At 46.9% G+C, this 27,866-nt stretch overlaps 1 protein-coding gene across 5 annotated transcripts in view; it reads right to left on the minus strand.

Annotated features, from left to right (window-relative positions):
• TNS3 (tensin 3) overlaps positions 1 to 27,866 on the minus strand; it is a 263,893-nt gene that overhangs the window by 148,554 nt on the left and 87,473 nt on the right. For 4 of the 5 annotated variants that reach the window (XM_037493247.2, XM_054695702.1, XM_037493239.2 and 1 more), the window contains 2 exons: positions 3,315 to 3,367; positions 1,488 to 1,656 (listed from right to left, as the gene is read on the minus strand). In XM_037493247.2, the coding sequence (XP_037349144.1) occupies positions 1,488 to 1,656; positions 3,315 to 3,367 (222 nt within the window). Of the gene's footprint in view, positions 1 to 1,487; positions 1,657 to 3,314; positions 3,368 to 5,281; positions 5,346 to 27,866 lie in introns of those variants that run through there. The other variant, XM_054695704.1, reaches the window with a different exon arrangement.

Raw genomic sequence — 27,866 nt, forward strand, 5'->3', positions numbered from 1 at the left:
TGCCATACAGGCTGCCTCCTGACGCAGGAAACGTGCACCCCACCAGAAAGATCAGGCCCCACACCCTCTGCCTCAGAAGACACATCCCACAGGATGCCTCAGTTATGGTCGGTGGTTTGGGGAGCTCTTCTCTCTCCACATTCAATTATCAGAAGTCACAATTGGGATGCACATGGGGAAGAGGACAGCTAACTCCAGGAGTCTCAGCTCAGAATCCGTACAGGAGACACATGGCTCTCTTTAGATTTTTCAAAAGGTCTCTGTCTCAAAACATATAAGGGCCCTTGCTCTCCCCATGTTACAGGGGTCTCTAGACCCAACAAAGGTCCCAAACAGCATGAATGACAGAACTGCTCCAACCCCAGTCCAGTGCTATTTAGGCCCCCTCACTGGGTCTCTGGGGAGTGCGAGCAAGGGAGGAGAGAGGGCATGTGAAGGAGAATGAGGCAGCAGCCACCTGGCCATGCATCAGGGAACCTCTCCTGCAGGGCAGGTAATCAGTGAGAAGGGAAGTCGCCCAGAGACATGGTGCCCTAAGACCGGACAGGATGATCTTGGACATTCATTCCACTCTCTGCTTGCAACCAGGTCCAGAGCAGAGGATCCAGCCCAATCAGATACTCCTGCAAGGTGACTGGGGCTGAGCACAGGCCTGCTCCACCTGCTCCAGCCCTTCAGTCATCTGAGAGGACTTATAGGATGACAATAAGGACCTTGTTGTATAGTAAAGATTAGCTGCTTTAATGAAGATAAAGAGGCCATACAGCACAGCTCAGAGAGGTGCCAAGGAGTGTAATTTAGCTCATATAATGATCATCATACAGGAAGAGTGAGCAGGGCCACCCCACCTCCACTGGGCTGCATCCCAGGTAGGAAAGGCACACATCAGAGAAGAATCGGAGAGATGCCGCTTTCTACACTGTTCCTCAAATCCAGACTCCCTGTCCCATTTCATTCTTGCGTTTCAAAAAATGGAGCATCCACCAGTCTCCAGGGGGCCACTGGCTCCTGGCACAGCTATCACTGCCCTGGTTTATTTCAGCTGAGAGACAAAACTGGGCTTTTGTGGCAGGATGCTGGCCTCCAGCATGGGGAGGCTGGCCAGAGTCTGCCTCAGTACTGGAAAGCCAGCGACATGGACGGGGGCCTCCATTTAGAGCGGACAGGGCCAGCGTCATCACAGGGATAACTGCTTTCCTTCTGTGCTGCCTAAGAGCAGTAGACACTTTGCAAGGGAGCAGAAGAGTCTAATCACTGCGCTGTGGGGTCATCACCCCTACAAATGCTCCCAGAGGCGCCAGTCTCATGGGGTAGAAGTATTCTCACTTCAGACACCACCACCCAACAGACACAATGCCTTCTGGAAGTTCCATCAGACTCAGCAGCATCTACCTCCTCACACTGTGTGCTCTCAGTGTCCTCAGTGTCCTCGCAGTCCCTCCCCTCAGTTTCTCTCACTATTCACACTCAAAGATGTCCCCACTCACCAGGTAGTTGTCCCCATGTTTGGACCTCAGCATGCGCGTCACCTCCTCCAGGTTGTGCAGGTAGGACTCCTCAGAGCACCCAGCTGGGAAGGACACGGCGATGATGCGCTCAGTGATGTAGGTAAGGTCCAGCTCGTGGTCCTCCATGGTGGGGCTCAGCGCTGGTGGCCTAGAGAAAAGACAATGGTCAGGAGGGGCTGTGACACAGGTAGGGAGGTGAAGGGCCTCATCTCTGGGCCACATGGAATGGACTACACGCATCAGGAGATTCACTCTGTGGTGAATACAAGCTACCAGCCAGGAGCAAAGAGAGGAAGAGGTTGGTAGCCGTGTCCAGGGGCAGAGCAGTACCTGCGAGGGGAGAGCCTATTCCCAGGCTGGGTATCAGTGAGTACCAGTCAGCAATAAGAAGTGCCTTTGGGGACGGGTCCTGGTGAAAGCAGTCAGGGCCAGAGGACAAGCAACTCTTTTCTGTATGTAGCATTCAGGGAAGGTATGAAGGCAAGAGGGCCAGGGAGGAGGTGGCCCGACCCTGGACAGAGAAGGAACTGGGAAGGAATTTCAGCAACTGCACAATTACAGTGCACATCCCCGTGGAGGAAGGGAGGGCTATGTGTGAGCTGGAGAGACACACAATGAACCCAGGCATGCCGGATGAGGGCAGGAGTCAGTGAAAGTGTGGGGATAAAGGAGGACAGAAATGCCAAGCAGATGCAGCCAGCAGGTGGAAGGCCTATGACATGTGGGCACACCTGGGGCCCAGGGAGCCAAGACCATGCCTACAAGAGGCAACTTTCCATGTTTGCTTCCCTCATCTAAGACCACACTGTGGGGAAATTGCCTTCCCTGGATGCAGGGATGATGGGATAAAAAGAAACCATCCATACACCGAGGGCGACAGCCTCAATGAAGCAGGAGGAATGTGTGACTTTCATGGGACAAGGTTTCCATTGTCCAAAGCATCGCCACCAGCTTTAGGGATTTGTGGTGATTGTTTAACACCCCTACTATGTGTTTCCTTTTCTTTCCTTACTGTTGAAAATTTTCAAAAAATAAGAAATAGTGTAAATAATCTCCCAGTACCCATCATTCAACTTCAAAACTATCAACAAAAGCCTACCTTTTCCATCAATACCCCATTTCCTTCTCCACTTCAACTGCCTCAAAGAAACCCCAGATATTATATCATTTCATTTAGAAACATCTTAGTACATATTTCTAAAAGATAGACACTTTTAAAAAATGCAATATTATCACACCTAGAAGATACAACGTCATCAGATATCCAGTATCATAGATTTATGTTTTGCTGCTCATTTATTAAAATCAGGGTCCAAATAGTTTCTATGGTTGAGTTTGTTTTCTCTGTCTTATTCATCAGACATGGATACAAAAGGACCTTGATCACTTTTAAAACTCAGATTCTTTTGCTTGCTGATATAAAAATAAATGAATAACATGACTTCCAGGCCAGTGAAAGTCCTCCTCCAAAGACATCCATGCGTCAGCGCCTCTGGCCCTCCCTCCCAACAGAGGCCAGCACAGCACATTCCACATACGTTGGAACCTTCCCGCAAATGGCTGGACTTTCACAGTCAAGCCATGACATGTAATTATTTATCGACAGACCACCACTCTTTCCACCATCTGGGTTTCTAATGCCAAGATAATGGCATGAACATGGTATGTATTACCATCCAGCATTTATTTTGAGAATCGAAAAATAATTACAGCTTACTACAGAATCAAGTAACACCATATCCAGGTTTCCTCTGAGGGCAAACCCAAAGCCAGAGACCAGGAAGGAAGCATGTGACTGTCACTCACCTGGATGGCTTATCACAGCAGAGAGACGTGGACACTGAGGAAACCTCCAGTACCTGCAAATGACAAATACGGGTCATCTGACATCTCCATGTTCTGCTAGTCACATGAGGCCAACCCCAGAGGAGGAACAACAGAAGCTGTTCTGGTTCAGTCATAAATGGTAAGCCAAACACCCTGATCACTGCCTCTGCTTACCACCTGGGAGGGTCTCTGCACATCAGGGTACCTGGGCCCCGGGACTTCAGACCCCAAGTGATACAGAGCCACTCACCAGTAGCAGGCCAGGGTGCCAGCGGGCCCGGGCAGGACAGAGGGACAACCCTCATCATGGCAAGGTGGACAGACCCCCACATGTGTACATGCTTGTCGGGTACAAGAGAGGTGTTCAATCAATGTTGCCCTTGTTACTACTATTATTGTTTGTATTTCCTTGGAAGAACCAAACAATGACTGAGAAAATTCTCTACTCTACCTGCTCTTTCTTTTTAAAGCCTATCCAACAGGGAGGATAGATGTTATGTTATAATTACTTTATAGTGGACAAAACCCTCTGCTCATGTGTGTGTGAGTGACAGTGTGTGAGCAGGTGTGAGTGTGTGATGGAGTGTTATGTTATCTATTGATAAAAAAGTTGCCTATTACACTATTCCCAGAGATGCAGCAAGTAACTCTGTGGTAGAAACTACCTCCCATATTTCAGAAGGGTAAAACTGAGGCTCAGAGAAGTGAGAGGTCTTGTGAAAGCTGGCCCAGAAAGGAGGAGAGACCCAGAGGTCCCAGACACTGCTTTCTGAAGGCCCTTCCCACCACACAGCTGCAGTCCCTTGCTTTGTCCCTAGGGGGGCCCCTACCGGCTCCATCCCTGGACCCTGCTGTGTGGATTTTCCTGGGTACACACTGGGTGGATGACACTCAGTGACCATGCAGCAGGATTCAAGACCCCTGGCTCTCCTGTTGCTCCCCCACAATCCTGGACCTCAGGATCCCCTTTTCAAACAAAACCTGACATCCCTGACTTCACCTAAGGTGCCACTTGGGCACCTGACTCCTTGTGGCTCCCAGAGTGTAAAACAAAGTGACAGAAAGTAAATACCAAAGGAAATCACACTGACATGATGCCTAGACCAACTTCAATCCTCAGAGGTCTGGTCTCCACCCACAGGAGGGAGGTTAAGACCTAGTCCAGGTTCTCTCTAAGCACAGCCATGTTGAGAGCCCACTCGGGTCAGCAGGCAGGGTTTAAACAGGCATCCACACCTGCTAGCTAGTTCTCCCTGGCCAAGCCCCTTGTCTCCTCTCACAGAGGCAGCTGGGGTTCAGCGAGATGATTCTCATCACATTAAAACCAGAACTGGCGCGGGAAGGCAGCCCCTGTGGCTGAACAAGCCTGGACCAAGAACAGCCCTTTAGGCAGACTTTCAACACCACCCTCTGCACCCTGTGCCTACACTGTTAGGGAAGCGCCACCATGATTCTGCTGATCTCTCCAAAATCCTGTACCAAACTTTAACATCTCAGATCAGAGGAACTCCAAACAATGAGGTGTTTTCTTTTTTTTAAGGTTTTGTTGAAATACAGACTGATTCAACATTTTAGAAGAGAGCCCGCCTGTATGTATGAAAAGCATTTAAAAGGTGCAAAGAGTGTGGCTTAGCTATGTGAAGAAATTAGTAGAAGAGTAGAAGTCCACACTATTATTTATTTAACAGCTAAAAAATAAACAATAGCCTAAAAGTTCAGCCATATGTCTGGATTAAACTAGGTAAAGTTGTCTAAGAGGAAATGCATTGCAGAGGGCAGTGGGGGTGCTGGCAGGAAAGATACCTGGGAAGCAGGACACAAACAGCATCGAAGGCCAGTGTCATGGAAGTAGAGGTGTATCTCTCTCACACACACACACCTGCACGAACGTCTAGCCAGAATGAAGACCGATTAGGCAGTAGTTTATTTCTAGAATGTTCTATTACCTTTTTTCCTTATTTTTTCTTCCATGTGCATTTTTCCCTTTTCTAGCTCAAACATTTACTTCTGCTACAAGAGAGAGAAAGTTTAATGTTCCCAGAGTCAGCACAGAAGATCAGAAGTCAGGAGGCATCAGCCCCCACAATCCCAGAGGAGCTCTTCCTGCTGGCCACTGCCAGTGATGCCCTCCTGAATGGCAGGCAATAAGGGGGCCACCTTTGGGGCTGGTGGACATCCTGGCACTGGACCCTCCCTTGCCCGCCTGGAGTCGCTGTTAGCAGCTGCAGTGGCTGAAGTGGGGCCCCCACCCTTTGCCACACCAGGTCACAGCCCTTATCATGGTCCTAGCAGCCCTTTCTCCTGGTGACTGCCTAACCACTTGGATTCGATCACCAAAGGAGGTGGCTCCATAGTCATAAACTGCACCCCACCCCCAACACAATGTTGGGCCCTGCCAGGTTTTCAGTCAACCAGGTGATTCTAATCCAGTGTTTGAGCCCCTCCCCCACACCCAAGCCTGCCCTCATGCCCACGCAGGAGGCACACTTTGCCATTAAGTCTCTTTAACTCAGCCAGCTTTTATCTTTCATTACCATGAGTGCTTTGTCATGCACACAATATATTAGCAAAGTGCGACAATACAGAATTTATAAAGAAATAAGTACATTATGTCACGCTGTTTTCTGTTTTCGAGTCCACTGATTTACAATTAAACACAAATCTGTCTTAGCCCTAGGGGTGTGAAGTTAAAGCCGTGTGGAGACCACTACCCCAAATACCAACCAGCACAAAAGGACTTGATTTTGTTGTTCGGGATTTCCTAAACTTTGCTGCATTTCCACTAAGAAAGGTACAAATTCTGGCCCAATATGTTGTGTAAACAATCAGTGACAAAGCAAAGCAAAAGTAGAGCTGGTCAGCCATGCCCTGAGGGGTGGGAAGCACAGGGCAGGCCCAGCCCTTCATGCTGAGTGCAGTGTGGATGGGACTTCCAGCCCTCCACTGTGATTGAGGGGACTCCCCATGGTCACTCTGAGTTTCCAGGAGGCAGCAGAGTCTCCTCTCAAAGCCCCAGTCTATCTGTACCCTCTCTCCTCCTGACTTGAAGGATCACAGGAATCCTAGAATCAGCACATGGGCTCAGACACCACATTGCTGGCAGCCTCTGGCCTCAAGAAACACTGGTCCATGGCCTCAGGAAACACTGGTCCCCAGGGTTACGATAAGTAAGGCTGGGGCAGGATCTGTCTGGGCAACATCAGTGTCTGTGCAGCTGCCCCAAAGTCCACTGCTTCAGAGGATTCCTGGCCAGCCTTCACACCCCCAAGTGGTGCTCAGCTCCAGCTCCCTTCTAAGCATGAATGTTAATAGAGATGATTCACAGACAGAAAGACGGATATTAGATGACTGATAGATGGTACATTGCTAGGTGACTGATAAGATACATGAGTAGAAGACAGCTAAGAAGTAAAATAAATACATATATAAATAAGTAAATAAATACATATACACAAACATACCTATATACATAAACTAGTCAAAGGGCCGGGTGTCAGGCTATGTTTCCATATTTCTCAGTTTCACCTGCAGCCAATGCCTATTCAGACAAGTAACACACGCTGAGAACGATCAGGTGATTCATATGTGTAAATCTGTCACTAGGGAGTGAACTTCTTAAAAGCAAGGATCTTAAAACTTTTCAGATCTGCTCCCCCCAACCCATCACCTAACCTGCTAAGGCATGATGGGCCAGAACCTCCCAGCACCAACTGCAGGGAACCATGAATGGGTTGTGGGAAGTGGCGTGGGGTGAGGGGTCCTGTGAAGGGAGGGGTTCAACTGGGGGTTCCGCCAGTGCAGAGGTAGGGCTATCTGCGTGCCAGGAAGCAAAAGGGAATTGAAGAAGCCATAACAAGTGCAGAGAAGGACTGAAGAGGGAGAGGGGGAGAGGTGGCTGAAGAAAGGATTCCCATCAGTCCAGGGGCCCAAGAGGCTGGAAAGAAAGCCAGCCCTGCACCCTGTTCCCCAACTCCTGCCCCTCACCCCGTTGTAGCCGGTCATGCCTCAGGAAGGAGGACAGGGAGCATGAACCACACCAGGGCACATTGTGTTCCATCCATACCATTCTGGAAGAGCAGGGAGACCCCATAACTGGTTGACTGGTTGCTCCAGTGAGACTCAGTAAGTACTCGATTATGCTTTCTTCACAAATTGAGAAATTTGGTTTTGGAACACACACATACACACACACACACACACACACACACAACCAGAATCACACAGAGAAGGTATATTAATAAACTTCTGACATGAACACTGTGGACTCTCTATTTCTAGCCCCCAGTGGTCCACACCCAATCCTGCCTGGTCATTCCCTATGTCAGACAAAAATCACTGATGCTGGAAACCTTTTCCTGGGGGAACTAGTGCAGCCCAAAGTCAAGGAAGGCAGAAGAAGCACCTTCTAAGCCAACTTCTGAGATGTGGCATGCACTGAAATTCCCCAAAGGGGAACATTTTCATTCAGGGGCTACATTTGGAACCAAGCAGATGATATGCTAGGATCAGACAGGTCTAGAAGTCCCTGGGTTGCCCAGGAAGCTCGGCTATGCCCTCACAAGACAAGAGGCACCCAAACCCTCAGGAAGGAGCATGACCTTTCCACAACCCCACACTCGTCAGGGCGGGGAAGGGAATCTGCTGTCTCAGTGTCTTCACTCGAAAGCACAGAATATGCTCCTTGGGTTCACACAAGGAAGTCCCCTTATACATCACAGCACATTTCATGGCTTAAGGATGATAGAGAAACTTATTCATAGTTTAACAAAGAGAAACCCTGTATCCTAATCTCATAGGAGAAGTGTAAGAAAACCTCTCTGTGACCTCAAGCCTCCAAATCTGTGCTGAAAATTCCTTTTCCTTTGTGTTTTGCAAGAAAGAGGGTTGTCCACCCACCTCCTGGGGCAGTCTCTAGGGGCCATGGGCTCCAGGACCCACCACTCTTTAGTGACCAAGGCGACATCCCAAGGTAACAGCGAGGTGCTTTCTGCCTTCTCTCCTGGCCTCCAGGTGGTACAGCCGATCTCCACCCGCCTCTGCCTGGCGAAGCCTCCATCACCTGTGTCCTCTTTGGCACATGCTTATCACGCCTACAATTCTGAAGGCACTGAGAGAAAAGAAGGTATATGGGAGGAGGCACTGGTACAACTGTGCTGAAGGTTAGACCTGGCGCAGGTAAACTGAAAAGCCATGCTGTTCTGAGCTGCTTCCCCTGAGAGGCCGGGACCTCAGGGGCCATGTCCTGGGTGGACCCCAAGTGAAGTCACTGCAGTCCCTGGGCATCACCCTCTTCTGATAAGATGCCAGCTCTGGGTCTCCAGAGCACATGCATTCACTGGTGAGTAGCAGAGGTGTGTCCACCAGACAGAAAGTCATAATACTTTGCAGAGACGCTCTCTTGCTCAATAGTCTTGAAATTCTTACTACTCACATTTTTGTTAACAGGGTTATTTTTATATTTAAAACAGAAAGAGCAATAGCAATTTTGCAGCTGTGGGACAGAGACTTACATGACTATCTTTCAAGAGAGGGCAGGGACTATGGGGATCTTTAAGATGACACAAGCCTCTTTTGTTAAAAGAGACAAAATCTGGAGTATGTTCTGTGTGGCCCAGAGACAAAGCTGATGACACAGGGACAAAGACATCTTTTCTGGGTAGAAACCTCTGTCCAAGGACAGGTATCCTCATCAGATTATCTGGGTCCAAATTCAGGTTCTGCCACTTGACACCTGTGATCTCGGAGATGTCCTTTCAGTACCTCGGCCTCGACCTTCCTTCTTCATCTTTCTAGAGCAGAGATCATAACCCGAGATTACCTAGGGGTCATGACCACACAGGGCTTGCTGGCTGTTCACACAGTGCTCCTTTAGCACACTACCCTACAGCAAGCATCCCACATCCCATCATTCACCAACTTACTCTACCCTGCCCCAAAGCCCTCTGTCCCATACACTCGCTATCTTACTGCTCCCCATCCATCTTCTATCACCCTGTACTACAACACCCTGTCACACAATGCCCATCCCATGGCACACCGCCCTATAGTGCACCATCCTACCGTGCACCCTCCCACACAGTCCCAGCCTACAGCACACCATCCTATGGTGCCCCATCCTATGCAGCACCCCCCCCCCATAGGGCACCACTCGCCAAGACCAGTGGGTAGGTCCAGAATAGCTGGAGACACTGGTCCAAATATCTGTGAGAACTGCTTTGCCATTGCTAACCATGCCTCTTTCCAAGACGGAAGGAAGCAAGGCCAATTTGGACATTCTCTCTGCCTCTTTTGGGAGCAGTTATAGGGTGATGCACACACTTCCCTACTGTAGGGGTTGGGGAAGCAGAAGGGTCATGGGATGAAAACCACTGGAAACTCCAGGGGCAAAGGCCAAAGTGCACTTGAAGAGCAGGAGACCTGGTATTGTGGATACTCCCAGCCATATGTGCACAGCCTGCCAGTTCTGCCTGGACACAAGCAGACTCAGACACTTACAGGGTGAGGGCAGTGGGCATGCGGGGGCAGGGCGGAGGCTGGGTGGCCATCCATTCCACAACAAAGCTTCCCTGAGCCACACACAAGTCTCAGCAGACAGTGGGTTCCAGCTCTCCAGGCCCAGCTGACACGAGACAAACTGTCCAACTCTGGTGGGGAGCCAGGTGTTTTACCTTTGTGATTTTTGACTGATCATTCTCACAAATCAAATGTTCAAATATCAAACATTTCCACTATCTCTCAGTGTAAAAGTATTTGGTGTGGGGCAGACCTGATGGGATTATGAGCCCCAGCCCCTGCTGGCTGAGGAATGTTGAGCCAGGAAATGCATGAGTCTCAGTTAGCTCATCCATCCAGTAGGATCAAAATGTGCCCCTTAAAAAATAAATGTGCCCCTTGGGGCTGTTCATAGAATAATGAATAACAACACGAATCTGCCCAGTGCAAACAACAGGGCAGCTGCTGCACACTGCACTGGGACGGAGCCAACTAGCAGCTGCAGATGCCCACCTAGCTTTTTCTTGAGCTGCTGACATGTCCTGTTACGCCATGTGTGCCGCTGCACAGGCTACCACTCGTTCTCCCCTCTCCTGACTTGATCCTCCTGACACTGTCCTGTGACTGGAAAGCTCCATTGTCCTGGGAGTGACACAAAATGCCTAGTGCCATTGACATTGTCTTTGACGTATATAAACAGCTCTCAGATTTCTCAGCCCGTGTTTCCCCCACATTTGAGAGCTGATACTGTCTCATGACCGGCATCAGCTATGTGACTGACCGCTGCTCTTGTCTTTGATCTGATCAGTGGAATCTCCTGCATTCTGAGTGGCCATCCTGGAACATACAGAACTCTCGAGATGCTGTAACCCCTTCCCGCCTGTCTGCTGAAGGAGCACATTCACTCCGCACCCCCATGTGCAGAGCAGTTCAGGGGGTTACCCAGAGACAGGCAGTGTGAACGCCACACCAGAGGCCCCACCCTCCCCTTGGGCCTCATTCAGACATCCAGACCCTAACCCTTGCTTCTTTAGCAAATGCCGAGTACCAGTGGTGAACACTTCATTTCATACTTTCTGAAGAAAAAGGCATACTCAGTGCATCAACTGAAACAAATATCCTGAAGAACCTGATGTAAGACACAGAAGTGGTAAAGGCAAAAAAGTGACATAACCTTTATTTCAGTAAAATGAAGAGACCAAGGTGTTGTCTTCACACCCAAGTGACTGGAGTCTGTCAAAAGAGTCAATGCTCCATGACTCAACTGACTCTGCGTTTCCAGCAACCATCTAGGAGCAGATGGCAAGCTTCCAATGGGCTTCTACAAAAAGTGATACTTGAAAAAAGCAACACAGGAAAGAGACAACAGGGGCGCATGGTGGCCAGGCAGAGCCAGGCAAGCCAATATGCTCACCAAGTTCCCCTCACCACCGATGCACAGAGGGGCAGGGAAAGCAAAAAGCAAGACACTCAAGCCCAGCCCCATCACAAAACAGGTAAGGGGCACAGTGAGGCCTACTGTGCCCCACCCTCATCACCCTACGAAACCATAAAACCATAGGGGGAAACAGCCAGCACGGGGCACCTTGGAGTGACCCCACAGCCATCAGGTCCTGCTCTCCTGCAGATGAAGGCCTCTCTCTAAGTGTAGATTAAAAACTAGGAACCTCTTAAAGCTCCATCTCAGGCTCCGCATCTATCAAATAGGCTCCTACCTACAGCAACATCCTCTGCAAGTTCTTGTGGGGTAAAGCAGTCAAGGCCTGTCACACACCCTGAACATGGCCTGGCACAGAGTAAACGCGTTGTTAGCATCTAACCAGGAAATATTCTATAGTAATCACTAGGAAACCATAAAATGGGCTGAAAGGAAAATGAGAATGAAGGAAATGCTATAATGAGAATAATTCAGTAAGCAGTGTCCTCACATCAGCAGGGCAAACCATCCTGAAGATTCAACGGCACCTATCACTAACACTCACATACACGTGTGCACACACACGCACACATGCACAGCAAGTGTGTGTTGGGGGCTAATGCTAGTGGGGTGCCCAACACCCCACTGCAATAGGGTAAAATACTGGGACTCAGGCCCATGAGGCACTTGGTGATCCAACCGCTTCCTAACTGCCCACCTAGAGCATCAATTTCACTCTTAATCCCTGACTCAAAATCCTCCTTTCAGTCCCAGCACTCTGTTCTCTCCTGCCCCAGGGTCTTTGCACATGTCCTGCACTATCTGGAATGCTCCCAAACTACCTACCCCAAGCCTCACCTGGCTAACTCCCATGTATCTTGGCACTTCCAGCTCAGAGGTCACTTGCCTAGCAAAGTGACTTGGATCCTGCCCCCTCCCCATTTATATGTCCTGTCTAGTAGTGTCTTCTCAATTACATGGAAATAATTAGTGTGTGAATTCTGATATAAACTCTATGTCCCCCACCCCAAAGCCACAATAGAGTTGCTAGGAGTAGCATCTACACGCAGCAGCAGACAGAATACAAAGGGCACCAAGATAAAGGAATAAACTAACCATTAACTCCAGTGTCTGAGGAATGAACTGGTCATTTAAAGAGGCATGGGGCTACTGTTTTCACATCTCAGTAACAAATACCTAGTTAGCTTTATTTCAGGATTAAAAAAAAAGTAAGTGTACTGCAGTGGTTAAACAGACATATCATCTAAAAGAGGAACAGGATGAAAAGCAGTAACTCCTCCATACCTTAGCAAGAGCATAACACATGGAAACAATGAACCTGGGCTTGATTTGAGCAGAAACTACCCACTGAATAGCCATGAGGTGAGGCATCCATTCAGACAATCAATAGCACGGCTTGGCTTCACATTGCTGTAAAATGTGGATTTTGCTTGCTGGCTTGGGGAGACCTCAGTCAGCTGTACCCACCAAGCACAAGCTGCAGTAACACACCTTTTCCTAATGCTTTCTCCTGGAATCCCCCACCAACACATTTCATGAGCAAGACAGGGAACCTAGAACAGAGATGCAAGGCATTTCATGAGCAAGACAGGGAACCTAGAACAGAGATGCCCCCGGCCAACCGCTGACCAACCCTCACCTGACTCCCCTGCACTCCTGTTCACGCCAAGAAGGGCAGCACCGGGACCCCTGGGCAGACTAACTGTTGTGCCCCTGCTTCCCACCTTCCTCACCCACGCTGGCTTTGAGGTAAAGAGCAAAGGAAAAAAGTCCTTCCATGGAAGCCATACCAGGAACCTTGGCAAGGCCCAGAACTCAGGGAGGGAACCAGCTTCCCCTGTCACCAGCCTGTGCTGCTCCCACCCATTGGAGCAGTCCTGACACTGCACTATGACCAGTTCCACAGAAAGGAACAAAAGGGATGGTTGCATAACTGGAGCCAGATTCACAAGGAAGTGCACAGGTTCTGGTGAGCGGGCACAGCGCATATGGGCCGGTACGGTCTTGGGGAGGGAGCACAATCGAACAGCTTGGTAGAAACACCTCTGTGAAGACATTTTTGCTTCCCCAAGCAAAGAGAAAATTCTTTTTCAAAGGCAACAGCCAGTCACTTTCAGTTGAAAAACCTAAAGGCATTCATTTGTTCATTCCTTCATTCATTCATTCACCACCCAGAAGAGGAAAGCAGGGACCAAGCCCACAGGCTGCTTAATGCTATGGCCTGAGTTTGAAGCCAGTACTACTGCTTTCCTAGCTTCTGACTTCAGGAATTTACTCCATCTCCCCATGACTCAGTTTCCTCATTTGGAAAGTGGGGGTGTGGCAATTAAATAAGGGAACATGTGTGAAGTGCTAAGAATAGCACCCTGCCGGTAGTATGTGGTAAATAATTCAACTATGCAGGGACAGGGCCCCTCATGTTCCCATATCTGCACACTAAACCCAATAAACCAGCAGAGACAGCAGCACCACTAACAATCAGAGAAATGAGACTCAGAAGGGAAAAGCAACTTCCCAAAGTCATATAGCCGGCAAGATATTTTTTTTTTCCCTTTCAAACAAGGATACCAGAAACAAATTTATTGTCAGGATTTCTCACTTGAAATTTGTTCTTAATATTCTTAAATATGATTACTATGAATTGCCAGAATAAATACACCAGTTACTTTAGTAAAGTAAAATAAAGTCATTTTGCCCTGTTCAACCCTAAGAAACAAAGTTTGTTCAGACGGAGATAACATATGTGCTTATCTATCACCAAATAGTCAGAAATCGAAGGTGAACAGGCTGCTTGAGCCATATGGTAGGGGAGGCTGATAAAGGCAGACAAGCAGGGAGGAAGCGAGAAAGTTGCCAGGGCAGGCAGGACTGGACCCCAGAAGGGACTGGCAGGACAGAGGTCTCAGGGCCACAGCAGACCTGAATGAAACTTCCACTGCCCCTCCCGCAGAGCCAGGACAGAGGAGGGAAGACAGAGACAGACTCTGGGCAAGTGTGCATGGCAGCCCTAGGGTGGGCAGAGCCTCTGGAAGGAACTTACTGTGCTGGGCAGGGGCTCACAACCAGGGCTTCTCACAAGCAGCTCCCTCCTACCACCTGGTCCTTCTCTGTTTTCCCTTCGCACCTCTCCCTGCCACTGGCTAATGTGACAGCAGGAGTGGTGCTGCAGGGGGACAATCTCAGGAGCAGCAGGAGCAGCAGTGGCACCAGGAGCTGGCAGGCACAGCCAGCCCACAGCGCCAAGCGAAGGTCCTGGTGTAGCACGCATGCCTGCACGTGGGACAGAACAGTGTTTGCCAGCGGCTAAGGGAGGCCCTGCCAAGGCCTGCAGGAACCCAGAGAGACCAGTCAGGGCCACACAGAGCAGAGGTCTGTGCCAGCCATGTCCACCAGATCCACCATCATGGTGCAAAAAGGTTGGGCAGAGCAGCGGGTGTCCTGTCCCCTGGCGTTCCCCAGAGGAGAAGCCCACTGCAGGTCACTGGAAGGGCAGGTCCTCAGACCTGCACCCCAAACCCAAAAGGTGCCAGGACCCACCAGCCTGTCCTCCTCCCTTCTCTCCCTCTTTCCCTCCCCCCCTCTTTCTCTTTCTCTCTTTCTTCCCCCTCCTCCTCCTTTCCACCCTGGTTCTCTCCCTGGTCCCCCTGTACCTTCCCTTCGCCCTCCTCTCCCTCCCCCTCTGCTTTCTTCCTAGTTCTACCTCATTCTAAATAGAATTTGAGATGACTCATCAAATGACTTCATATAATTAACAAATATTTTAACTTACACCAAACCAAGAAATGAACATAAAAACAAGGTCAAAGAGTCTACTTGGAGCAGACACTAACTGGCCCACTGAAACCTCCGCAGGTTAATTCCTAAAAGGACGCGCGCCGAGTTTCCCGAGGGCCAACACACAAAGGAAGCTGCAGCTCTGATCACATGTTGGTTGTGAGAACAGAGCAGGTTTACAGGTCACCCAACCTGTCTGGGGCTGGATTCAATTCAGTCACTTGACACTCACCAGGAGGGGAAGGAAGGTCAGTAGCCGCAGTTCCAGCTATCAGACCCTTACAGTCACATACTGCAACTATCTTTTATTGTTAAATGGTCAGTTATGTCCCTAAATTGAGACAATTACAGGGCTCGTTTCATGATTATGATTTAGAAAGAGGTGTTCTTTTATCTATTATTTCATTAAAAAATTTCTTCCCATAGAGAAGCCCACAGGAGGGTCCTGGGGAGGTGACCTTGGCCTTCACAGCCGTGTCCCTAGCATGATGGCCTGCACCAGAGAAGTCGGGGTCTCCTTTCAGAACAAACACAAAGGGTGACCTGAGGGAGGCTGACAGTCAGGAGGGCAGGGACACGGAGAGAGATATGGCGTGCAGGCCATCAGGCCACTGTCTCTTTATCTGTCAAGTCAGCAGACAGGAGACCAAAAAGGGTTTTTAACTCTTCTGAGCATCAGCCCTCACAGCTGTAAAATAGGTGCATAAGGGCACTTCACAGGATAACCAGGGGGACTGGAAAACTGAGAGAGGCACCAGGTCCCAGGCCTCACAGGCCCAAAAAGCTGGCCCTACCTAGAGGGAGAAGATCCTAATTCAATTCCTGCATTTTACTAGTGAGGGAAGCGATGGGAAGGGGCCAGAACTCTGGTGGGGGAGCAGATAGGCCAGGTACAGGGCCCTGAGTTTAGACTGACTGTTTCCGACTTCATGGTGATGGATACCACACCAAATTGGGGGTACATTTTCTCAAAACACATCACCAAATTACCAAAAAGAATGATCTCACCTCCAAAGCACAGGTCGGGAAAGTTAAAAATGGAAGAAAGAGCAGCCTAGGGGTGACCTACAAACCCAAGAATGAGCACGCTCTTTATAAGAAGTAGCAGCTTTGTGATGATGCCCAGGTTAGTGTCACTCACCCCTGTGGTCGAAAGTGTTCTGCAAAGAGAAGTCTTCAGCAGCTGGGATGAGAGTTAACCCCAGATGTGCCCAGTGATCTGTACTGCAGGCCTACCCTGCCCTGCTGCCCAGACTCCCAACAATGGAACCTCCCAACATTTCTTTCATTGTCCTATTTCAGTTTTCCACTTCAGTGGAAAGAACACAGAGGCAGGGCCAATTGGGTGCAGTCTCGACAGACAGCATAATCTTGGCTGGATCAGGTGAGACCTGTTCACTCCTGTTTTCCTCCATGAACGGGAGATGATCACTCACCCAGGGGGACCCAGACATGCCCTCTTATTCTCCTAGTGGTCCATAAGCAGTGAAGCTCATCCATGAAATATCTTGTTTGCTTCTCTAATTCATACTAGTTTTCACTGTGGCACAAGTTCCATGCCCGGCCAGGGAGCTAACCCACATGGCACAGCAGACCTCTCTGGTCGCCCGCTGCCTCCTTTAGCAGTGTATTTCAGTAAGTTCTGCCTGTTTTGCTCCCCACTCTATCTCTGGTGAATCCTCTCACCCCCCGCAACTCTGGCCTATACCCCAGTTCTTGTATGCATAAATAAATAAAATAAATCTTTAAAAAATTAAAATAAAATCCATCAACAAAATAATGTAAATCTACAGCATATGTAATAATACACATTAGACCAAAAAGGCTTATGTGTGCATGAGCTCACTCAAATCCTCATTAAAACAGTTCATTTTTTTACAGGGAAGGAAATAAAGGACCTGGCACCAAATTGACCTGTTTGAGATACCTGGCTACTCACTGGAAGCCACAGCTCCCCAAAGTCAGTGCCCTGGGCCCAAGGCCCTATGGCCCCTCCTGCACGACATACTTGTAAAACAGGCCAGAAATTCACCTGGGTCTCTGCCAAAGGACAGCTCCATTAGTCAGACCATGTAAATGAAGCTGAAAATGCACAGGAAACTGGAAGTTACTAAGAGTTCACCATATGTTTGCTCTCAAACGTGTATATACCTATTGTTTTGGCTACAGTTATTACAGAGTTATTGTTCTGGCTATTGTTATTGCAGAGTTTCATGAAATTAGTGTACAAACCATCAAAATGAGAGCATAAAAAGTAAGAAATTGAGATCTGTTCTCTCTGCAAAGGCAGACATCTATGTCTTGGGAAACAGACCCCAAAGCTCTTGACTTAACCAAGGCCATTAGGACAGCTGTGACACATGTGGGCAAATCCAGGAGTGATAAGGTCAGATTATCTCATATATAGTTTTAAGCCTTCATAACACTTTGAGAAAACTCAACAGGGAATTTTTGGGCATTCATTGTGAGTGTATATTATACAAAAATGGGATAAGGCAATCCCAGTTCTTCCAACAAACTCAAAGACAGATCACAACATCAAAAACTGCTATCTTCTTTCAAACACAACTAAATACTGAAGTGAATAACATTTAAGATTCCACAATTAACTGATTTTTCAATTCAACAGTCATCTAGAAGTTCATCTTATTTTAAACTACAGGTTTTGACTGAATATGACAGCAAATATGTCACAGATGATGTGCAAATGACAATCATCTTCATTACTGCTGGCCACCATGAAATGGGGGCCTTACAGTGTGAGCCGCAAGGCATGGCTGCCTTTTACCAGAACGAAGTACAGGGCATGGTGGTTTGACTGAGGTCCACCTCAGTGAACTGGGCTTGATAGTCACCCCAAGCACTACCTGGGTTTGAGGCCCAGAGACTCCGGGGCTTCAATGTGTCTACCAGGGCAGTGGCAGCAGTGGCACTGGGAGACATTTCCATCTCCCAAGCATGCTGCCTCTGGCTAGCACTCAGGCCACTGCTATAATGGTCAGGCTCACCCCACTCCCAGTGCAGACTGATCCCTAGGTTCTAGCAGCAGTGGTGGTAGTGGTTGCCCTGCCCCAGAGCAGACCAGCCCTCGGGCTCCAAAAGTGGAAGCAACATCCAAAACCCACGGCTCCTGGTTCAGGTTTGTTGGGAGGAATACGGGGCTCCATTGACACAGCCTGGCACTGTGGTTTCCTGAAGCAGCGGGAAAAGAGGTGCATGGTGTGCTGGGCCAACATATTGGGCTCCAAGTGGCAGCCCAGCTTACAGACGTCCACTGCAACTGCCATCAGCCCTGCTTCTTACATTGCCTGCAAAGAGCACAATCAGCCTGGGCCCAGTATCTCACCTTATACCAATAGCTCAGAAAGAGCTCTAACACTGGTGTCTCTGACACTGCCCCCTGGTGACCAGAGCTGATCAGCAGCACTGACTGGTTCTAACCAGCACTACTGACCAGTACAGCTAACTGGTATCCAGCACTCTGTGTCCAACCACCTTTGAGAGCTGTACACAGCTACTGATTTTTCAGCACTGCCTCCTACTGCTATATTATCTGGCACTGTCTGGTCTGTCATGCAGGCTGTCCAACCCGGTCTTCAGACCATTGCTGTGGGCTGCTGTGATGTTGCCTCAGCAGCCCTACCTATGAGAACTTCCAGCTGCTACCATGAGTTGGATACTGGCCCAGTGCTTACTGGTGTGCCAGTAAGCTTACAGGCTTTCATCAAAGGGACAGCACCATCTTGCATGAGCAGCCTTTGTTTTGGACTAGTGGACACTGCTGACACTATCTGGGGTGAAAGAGCCGGCCACTTGTGAACTTAGAAACTCCTTCCTCCCAAACTCTTCTTTGTAATTAAACACCATTGTTGTTACACCCTGAGCCTGAGTGGTGTCATTCAACTGCAAGTCCACAGGTGAGAGCACACAGTGACCTGTACCACATCTAGGCATTGTTTTAACCATAGCAGGAATAAAACTGGTTATAGCACCATTTATTGAACAAACTGTCCTTGTTCCATTGTACATTCTTTGCCCCTTTGTAAAAGATTAGTTGTCCATAAATACATGGATTTTTTTCTGGGATTTCTATTCAATTTCATTGGTCTGTGTGTCTGCTTTTGTTCCAGTACCATACTGTTTTAATTATTTTGGCTTTGTAGTACAGTTTGAAATCTTGGAGTGTGATACCTCCACTCTCCTTTTTAGTCAAAAGAGCTTTGTCTATTTGAGGTTTTTTGTGGTTCCATATGAATTTCATCAATATTTGTTCTATTTCTTTGAAGAATGTCATGGAAATTTTTATTGGAATAGCATTGAATCTGTAATTGCTTTTGGTAAGATGGCCATTTTGATAATATCTTCCAATCCATGAGCAGGGAATCTTTCCATTTCTTTGTATTTTCTTCTGTTTCTTTTTTTTAATTTTATTTTACATATATTTTTACATCATTTTTCATTTTTGCACAATGTATTCATTTTCATCTTGTTATAGTCCCCATATAATTCTCAAGCCCCTTGTTTTGATCCTACCCTTCTCCCCTCTCCTATAGTGTATCTCTGGTTTATAGTTGCTGGAAGGGATCACGCTCAGTGAAATAAGCCAGAAAGAAAAAGAAAAATACTGGATGGTCTCACTCATAGCAGTAATTTAGAAAACCTAAATAAGGGACCAGGAAAAATATTAATTATAATAAAGTAAAAATTCTTCTATTTCTTTTAATAATGTTTTACCAATTTCTTTGTATAGGTCCTTCACCTCTAATGGAACAAGGATAGTTTGTTCAATAAATGGTGCTGGGAAAACTGAACTGCTACACGCAAAACAATGAAGCTAGGCTACTCCCTCACACCATGCACAAAAATCAACTCAAAATGGATAAAAGAATTGAACATAAGACCTGAAACTATAAATATATAAAAGAAAATATAGGCAAACCACTATATGACATATACCTCAGTGACATCTTTAAAGACATATCCCCAAAGCAAATGAAGAAAAAGATGAACAGCTGGGATTACATCAAACTAAAAAGTTTCTGAACAGCAAAAGAGACATAAATCAAAACAAAGTGATACCCTACTGATGGGAGAAAATTTTTGCACACAATACAGCTGATAAAGGGCTAATCACAAAGATCTACAAAGAACTCACATGACTTAACAAAAACAAAGTAAACAATTCAGTCAAAAAATGTGCAGAGGAGCTAAAAAGACACTTCTCTAAAGAGGAAATGCAAATGGTCAACAGGTATATGAGAAAATGTTCAACATCATTTATTATCAGAGAAATGCAAATCAAAACCACAATGAGATACCGCCTTAGGCCAATGAGAATGGCACAATTAAAAAAATAGGAAACAACAAATGTTGGCAAGGATGTAGAGAAAAAGGAACTCTCCTACACTGCTGGTGGGAATGCAAACTGGTCCAACCACTATGGAAAGCTGTGTGGATGTTCCTCAAACTACTAAAAATGGAGCTACCATATGACCTAGCAATTCCACTCCTAGGGATCTACCAAGGGACACAAAAACATTAATTCAACAAGATACCTGAACCTTTATGTTTAATGTAGCATTATGCACAACATATAAGACATGGAAACAACCCAAATGTCCAAAAATACATGAATGGATCAAGAAGATGTGGTATATATACACAATGGAATACTATTTAGCAATCAAAAAAGATAAACTCGTGCTATTCGCAGCAATATATATGGAGCTGGAAAGGCTTATGCTCAATAAAAAAAGCCAAAAGGACAAAGAAAAATATTGGATGGTTTCACTTATAGGAGGAATGTAGGGGAACCAAATAAGGGATCAGGAAAAAAAAAAAACAATAAAAAAATTAGCTGGCAACTACAAATCAGAGACATTCTGCAAGGGAGGGGGAGGTAGAGGAATCAAAACATGGAGAGCAGAGTACAAGGGACTATGCTGATGGATCACGGGTGAATTGATGGTGGGAATTTATGGGGAATATACCGGAAAGGAGAAAACATACAAGTATACATTGTAGAAAAATGAACAATGATGGTATATATATATTACACACATTAAAATTTGCAACAATAAAAAATGGTTATAGCGACATCATCCCACATTCACTAGAGCCTAGGTGCAATGCCAAGTGTTTCATTACATGGTCTCTCATTACATGAACTCCAACAGCAGCCTCCTGACCTGGGAAACCCTATCACCACCTCACCACCTCTGCCAAAAGAGAGGGCCTGGCAAAGAGAGCCCAGAGACCAAAGACACACAACTAGTGGTAGCAGAGTTGGGCCTCAGGACCTGAGCTCTTGCTCCACCACCACGGACCATCGATTCCAACTTCCCCAGCACTTCAAAAAGCCAGCACCAGTCAGCCCTCCACTATGGATTCCTCCCAGCTGGGCCTTTGCGGTTTAAACAAGAACTGCCCACTGTAGTTTCACAGAAAAGCAGTCAGAAAGGGAGCCATGGTCTATTCTCTCTGAAAGGCAGAAGAGGGGAAAAGGTTATTTCCAAATGATAACAACAGTGCAGTCTAAGGGCCACTGGTCAACGCCTAATCAATTGCATGTCCACAAGTCTCACTGTTTATGGTAATGGGGTTCCACCATCCCATAGACTTTGAACAGTCTTCATGCTCAAAGCAGTCCAAAACAGGACTACACTTCCAGATTATTTTAAACAGTGAAATCTCTAACCGAAAAGAACGGCACTAAATACATCTTGAGAAGAATACTTGTTTCCTATGTGTAAGTCTTGAACAAGAGCAGAATGTGGGCTTGTTCAACCTCAGCTGTTGACATGGAAGAGAACTTTTGTCATTCTGCTCATGGCCCATGAGTAATTGCAGTAATTGCCAACTTGGAGAAAATAACTTTTATGCAGCAGGCAGAAATATTTGCAAACACAAAATCCACAAATAATGAGGATCGACCATAGTTTAATCTATAAATATTAGATCATTCAATTTTAAATTTTCACTTAAGAGATATCAGAAAACTGGGCCTCCCTGGTGGTGCAGGTTAAAGTCTCTGCACTATCAGGCTATCGCCAGCCACTGCGGCATGAGCCCTGCAGCATGAGTTTGATCCCCAGGCAGGAAGTCGACACACATGGTGCAGCAGACCTCTCCTGTCTCACCCACTGCTCCCCCCTCAGCAGTGTATTTGAGTAAATCTGTCTGTTCTGCTTCCCACTTTGTCTCTGGTGAATCCTCTCATCCTCTACATCTCTGGCCTACACCCCAGTCCTTGTATGCATAAATAATTTTTCTATTTATTTAAATATTTTATTTATTGAATAATTATTTATTTTATTTAAATATTTTTTTAAAAAAGGAGGTATCAGAGAACTTCCCAATTCTAATGTCACCACATAACATTATAAAAAAATCATAGTCCAGCAGCTCTCCTGCCCACCTGTGACTATGCAGGCGTTTCTTCTCTCAAACCTTTTCCCTTTGCAAAGCAGTAGCAAAAGCTCTCTGCCTGCCTTTGTCTATGCATGTGTCTGTTTTCCTTTCTCCTTTTCTTAATAAACCTTTTCTTATAAAATGCAAAAGAGAAAAAAATCATAGTCCAGTCATATTATTAGTATGCGGCATCTCTTAATATAGAGGATGTCTTTCACTTTTATAGGGCGCTTAGCCTTGAAGGACTCCCTTCCTGCTTGCAACAAAGGTTGAGAATGAGAAGTTAAAGCTGTAACGCTTCCGTCTAAAGACATGCAGCCTCTATTCTAGGGGCCTAACTCCCACCTGAGGACTTCTATCAATCTAGCAGTGCCTTGGCCAGAGAAGCATGGAATGTTCTCTGGACAGAGATCCTGAAGAATTTGGCTCTGCACTCTAGAGCAGGAGAGAGAGGTTGTTCCCATGAGGAAAGGATGTTGGTGAGGCAACTAAATCCAAGGCTGCTGCATCTTGACTCACCCCCACACCCTGACAGGATCACTCAAAGTGCCCCCACTCCAGGAAGATATCTCCTTCCTAGAACATAGCTGCAAAGTTCAGCTTGCATCAGAATCACCTAGCAGACTTATGAAAAAATTTCTAGGGCCCCCCACTCCAGAATTTCTGATTCAAAGGTGTAGGGTAAGGTCACAGAGTTTATATTTCTAAGTTTCTAAATTTTCAGATTTAGAAATTTAGGACTAGCTGCTAGTCCTGGAAGATACTTTGAGAGTCACTCATCTAAACTATGTGTGCATTGCTGATACTAAAAACTTTGTTACTATGTAGGATGCTGGCTTCATTAAAGCATCCCTAGCTGTCATTTTCACTAATTCTCCCCATTTCCCAATCGTCTTATAGGAAGAGGCACTGCAGCAAAAAAATGTCAACTTCAACTTGGACTTGAATAACCCCAAAGAAAAGGTGTTCACTGGGCCTCCCCTGGTGGTGCAGCGGTTGAGTGCTGGGCTGCAAAGCTGCCCACAACCTCTGTAGAGCCAGTTCAATCCCCGGCCGCCAGGTGAGGGTCCCACATGGTGCGCAGACCTCTCCTGCCTCGCCCGCTGCTCCCCTCAGCAGTGTTATTTCGTCACATTGCCTATTCTGTTCCCCACTCTGGCTCTCGTGAATTCTCTCGCCCTCCTGCGCTTCTGACTGTACCCATTGCTTGTATAAATAAATAAATCTTTAAAAAAAAAAAGAAAAGATGTTCACTACTTCATACAAGTTCAAGTCCATTTTTTTTTTTAAAGCTACAGATTTTTTTTTAAAGATTTATTTGTTTATTTATACAAGCTCTCGGTACAGTCAGAAGCACAGGAGGGTGAGAGGATTCACCAGAGCCAGAGCGGGGAACAGAACAGGCAGACTGACGAAATGCACTGCTGAGGGGAGCAGCGGGAGGCAGGAGAGGTCTGTCACGCCATGTGGGACCCTCACCCGGTGGGGTGGCCAGGGATCAAACCGGTGCTGCAGAGGCTGGGGGCAGCTTCGCAGCCCAGCGCTCAACCACTGCGCCACCAGGGGAGGCCCTCAAGTCCATTTTTAACCCTTAATTTTCTGAAGTTATTCTTTATATTGAGTCTAATCTACACTCAGTGTCTAAGCCCAATTTCTTCCCACAGATAAATCACATTAAAGTTAATAAGGGTGGGCCTTCCCAGTGGCGCAGCGGTTGAGCGCTGGGTTGCGAAGCTGCCTGCAGCCTCTGCGGCGCCGGTTCGATCCCCGGCTGCTCCCCAGCTACTCCCCAGCTACTGGAGGAGGGTCCAGCATGGTGCGCAGACCCCTCCTGCCACCCGCTGCTCCCCTCAGCAGTGTACTTCGGTCCTTCTGCCTGCTCTGCTCCCCGCTCTGGCTCTGTGAACTCTCTCACCTTCCCGCGCTTCTGACTGTACCCAGTGCTTTTATTTATAAATAAATAAATAAACCTTTAAAAAAATAAACAAATAAATAAATAAAGTTAATGAGGGTGGGGCATTTTCCCAGGAGATGAGTAAGAATGCACTTGGCTAGTTAGAAACACCATTTGTGCAGAAGTAATGTTTCTAAAGGGATTTATGAAGCAATCATAACCATTTTAGAATACTTTGTATCAACTCTGCAATACCTGTTGAAGAACTCCACAGGTTTTCAGTGAAACACTACATCAGGAGTCCTTACAGATGACCCCAGCAGGGAATGTCACACTAACCCATCAGGTAAGGGAAGGAAACCAGCGGTGCAAAATGGTGAACAAATGACACTGGTGGGCAATGTGTATAACAATGAAAGACAACTACAGGCCACAGGGCCTCATCACAGCCGCAGGACTCTGTGCCTACACCCATGTGCACCCAGCACCAAAGCGGGTAATGTGGTTCCGGGTCCTGAACCTCAGGCACCACCAGCTTCCTTACCTACCAGGCACCCCAAAGGAACTATATCCACATGGCCCCTCCAGCCCCACCCCCCACCATTTAAGCTAATCAGAGACATCACCGCCACTTTACCCCACCTTGTTCATAAATATTTCAGTGTGCACCTTTATAAAGCAATCGTAAAAAATACACAATTACAGCATTGTTAATAATTCCTTATTATTACCAAATATCTAATTGGTGTCCTATAAATCCTGTAAGTTTTGTTTAGGTCTTTTTAATATTTTTTTCCTTTAACAGTCTGGATGTTTGGATCAGGATCCAAATAAACTCGTACAATGTTTGTTTAATTTATTTCTTCAGTTCCCTAATAATACAAGCTCTTCCTTCTGTGATTTATTTGGAAAATGACTGGGGTTCTTTATGCCCAGAATTTCACTATTCTGAGTTTTGCTGACCCCACTGGAATAATGTCCTGGATGGCTCTGGCTCAGTATTTCCTGTAGGCCCTGGACAGGTCTGAGCTTGGTGAGATGCTGGTTTGATTTCTGCCAGAGACTCTGCCGAGAGGCAACTGTCCATTCGTCAGAAGCACATGACCCAGCTGGCTTCCTTCTGTGGAGGTTACAGAAGGTCACAAGCTGAGCAGCAGTTCAATTATTAACAGTCTGAAATGTGGCACTATTCTATCACTTTCTCAATGCTTGTTGGCCAGAATTCCTCATTGAATGTAACTTTCCCTCTTAGGTATTTAGAAACCTTGAAGTATGGTTGATATAAGAAAAAAAAAATCTTTCTTGCTTCTCTTTATCTGCATATTTTCAGAATAAGTTGGCTTCATGGCATCCCTCCTCCCCGCCCGCAAAGATAACTAAGTTTTGGTCTTTCCTTTTTTTAAAGTATGTTGTTTGGGTGGAAAAAGGCTATCTCCGTCCAAAGCCACAAAACTGATGGCTGCTGGAATCTGGACTCAGGCCCACAGCTGTACTCAGAAGCCCTGACCAGAAAGTTCTGCTGACTCCCCAATCCAATTCATTGTGGAAACTGGTGGTTGTGCTCTCCATGTCCCTGGGCACCCAGGAGAGTCAGCCAGGTGGGGAAGGCTCCTGGTCACCATTGCTGGCAACCACCTGAGAGCCAAGTGGGTGCCATCTCACTGAAAAGAAGCCCAGTACTTATGATTTGGATTCATTCAGTACAGCTGAGCCCCCAAGTGTGCCACAGCCCCCAGTAAATATAAAACTTCCTTTCTTTTTTTTTTCACAAAAGTTACCTCATAGTACTCTAGGGAATGTACATATTGTCAACAAACTATTATAAATGCATTATAAGAAACATGCAATAACAGCTATCATTTCAGAAGGAAATGCCCAGCTGCCCAGAGGCACACAACCAACAGACTCACTGCAGACAAATGGAGACATCTCCCACAAAGCCCAAAGGCACCCCCAGACACCTGAAGAAACAGCCGTAGGTCCTTGGTTTTCTGAACAGAGATGAGTATACTAGGGCAAGGCAGATTTAGTTAGAGAAGTAGGCCACACAGAACCTAGGCAGGAATCTGACTCTAGAATCCTGAGCTCCCCAAGTGACAGCCAAGGCCACTCCCACTCCACATTTGCAGCAGTTATTTTTTATTGGGAGGGGGGTGGTGTGGAAGTGCTATTGAGTGCATTTTTTTTCCCAGTGAGTATCCTCTTGCAGATAAAATAACCTTAGGTGATTTAAATACTACGGTAATATGAAACCTGTTGTGACCCATCTGAAATATTACCTTATCACATGCCAACTTCACTCCAATACAAGGTGTAAAAAACCATAAGCACTGGGTTTTTCTCTTCAATAGTTGCTGCATTTTTGACCATTGATCTCGTGTAACCACTGCCTTTGAGATCCTTCCACACTTAACTCATGTGCTTGCCATAAAACCTGGACTGTAGAAGAAAAGAAAGAGCCCTCACAAGATTTTACCCATTACAGACTTTGAGCCTTAGAACCTGGGGCCAGTCATTCACTGAAAAATAGTTCCTAAGGGCCTTCCCTGGAACTGTGTACTGTCTGTGTGAGTGAGCTGGCCCAGAGGCTCCAACATGAGTGGATCCCCAGCACAGAGCTGGTCAGCCACAAGAAGCAGCCCCAGGCCCCTCGTGCAGTTAGAATGATAAGAATCTGGGCTGTGAATATGCTGGGGCACTGACATCTGACACAGAGTGAGAATAAACTTCGGCAAGCTGTCACCTGTGGGACCAGCCCACAGTCTCTCAGCTCACCCCTCAATGACCTAACATTGGCATGTGTCCCCTGCCACGTGGTCCTCGCCTGTCCCTCTGCAGGCAAGCCTGGCCTGTCCACAGCATGTCGCCTGCCTGTTTTCAAACCCCACTACAAAGGGCCTTATTGTATGGCATTTGGGATTTTTGGATTTTTCTTTACTTTTTCCTTTTTTAGAAGGTCAATGAACTCCAGCTTAAGGACTGGTACCTCTCCTGACAACCAGGACTTCCCACACAGGAAATGAAAATGCCAGTCGGAGTCTCTTAACCAGGGCAGCTTTCCCAGAAATCCAGGCGATTCCTACTAAAAAATGTTGATAAAAGCAAAAGACACCCAGATGTTAATTTGGATGTGGGAGGGAAGAATGAAAATCAAAGTAAAGTGTGGACCAGAGGTTAACTTGTGGTTAGAAAATGCTCTGACTTCCTGGGATATTTGTAGCTTGTGGTTTCGTGATGTCCTAGGGGCAGGTGTTTGGGGAATGCCTCAATACCAGCTGGGGACTGGAGCCATTAGGAGAGACCAGCCCAGTACTGAGCTCCAGGAACCAGGACAATCCTGGGTTCCTGCATGTTCAGCACCTTCCTCTCAAAACCCATTCGGCCAACATTTGACAGTAAAAGGCTTAAAATGTTGTTGCTAGCTAATTTTGTGATAAAAATAAAGGGAACAGTATTAAAGTAGATCCATTTTTATGGATCTACTTTTAAAGTAGATCCTTTTTATCCATGTCAAACTTCTAAA

The sequence above is a fragment of the Talpa occidentalis genome, unplaced genomic scaffold (genome assembly GCF_014898055.3).
Source record: "Talpa occidentalis isolate TD23 unplaced genomic scaffold, MPIMG_talOcc4v2.1 talOcc4.10, whole genome shotgun sequence".
NCBI classification, from domain to species: Eukaryota; Metazoa; Chordata; class Mammalia; order Eulipotyphla; family Talpidae; genus Talpa; species Talpa occidentalis.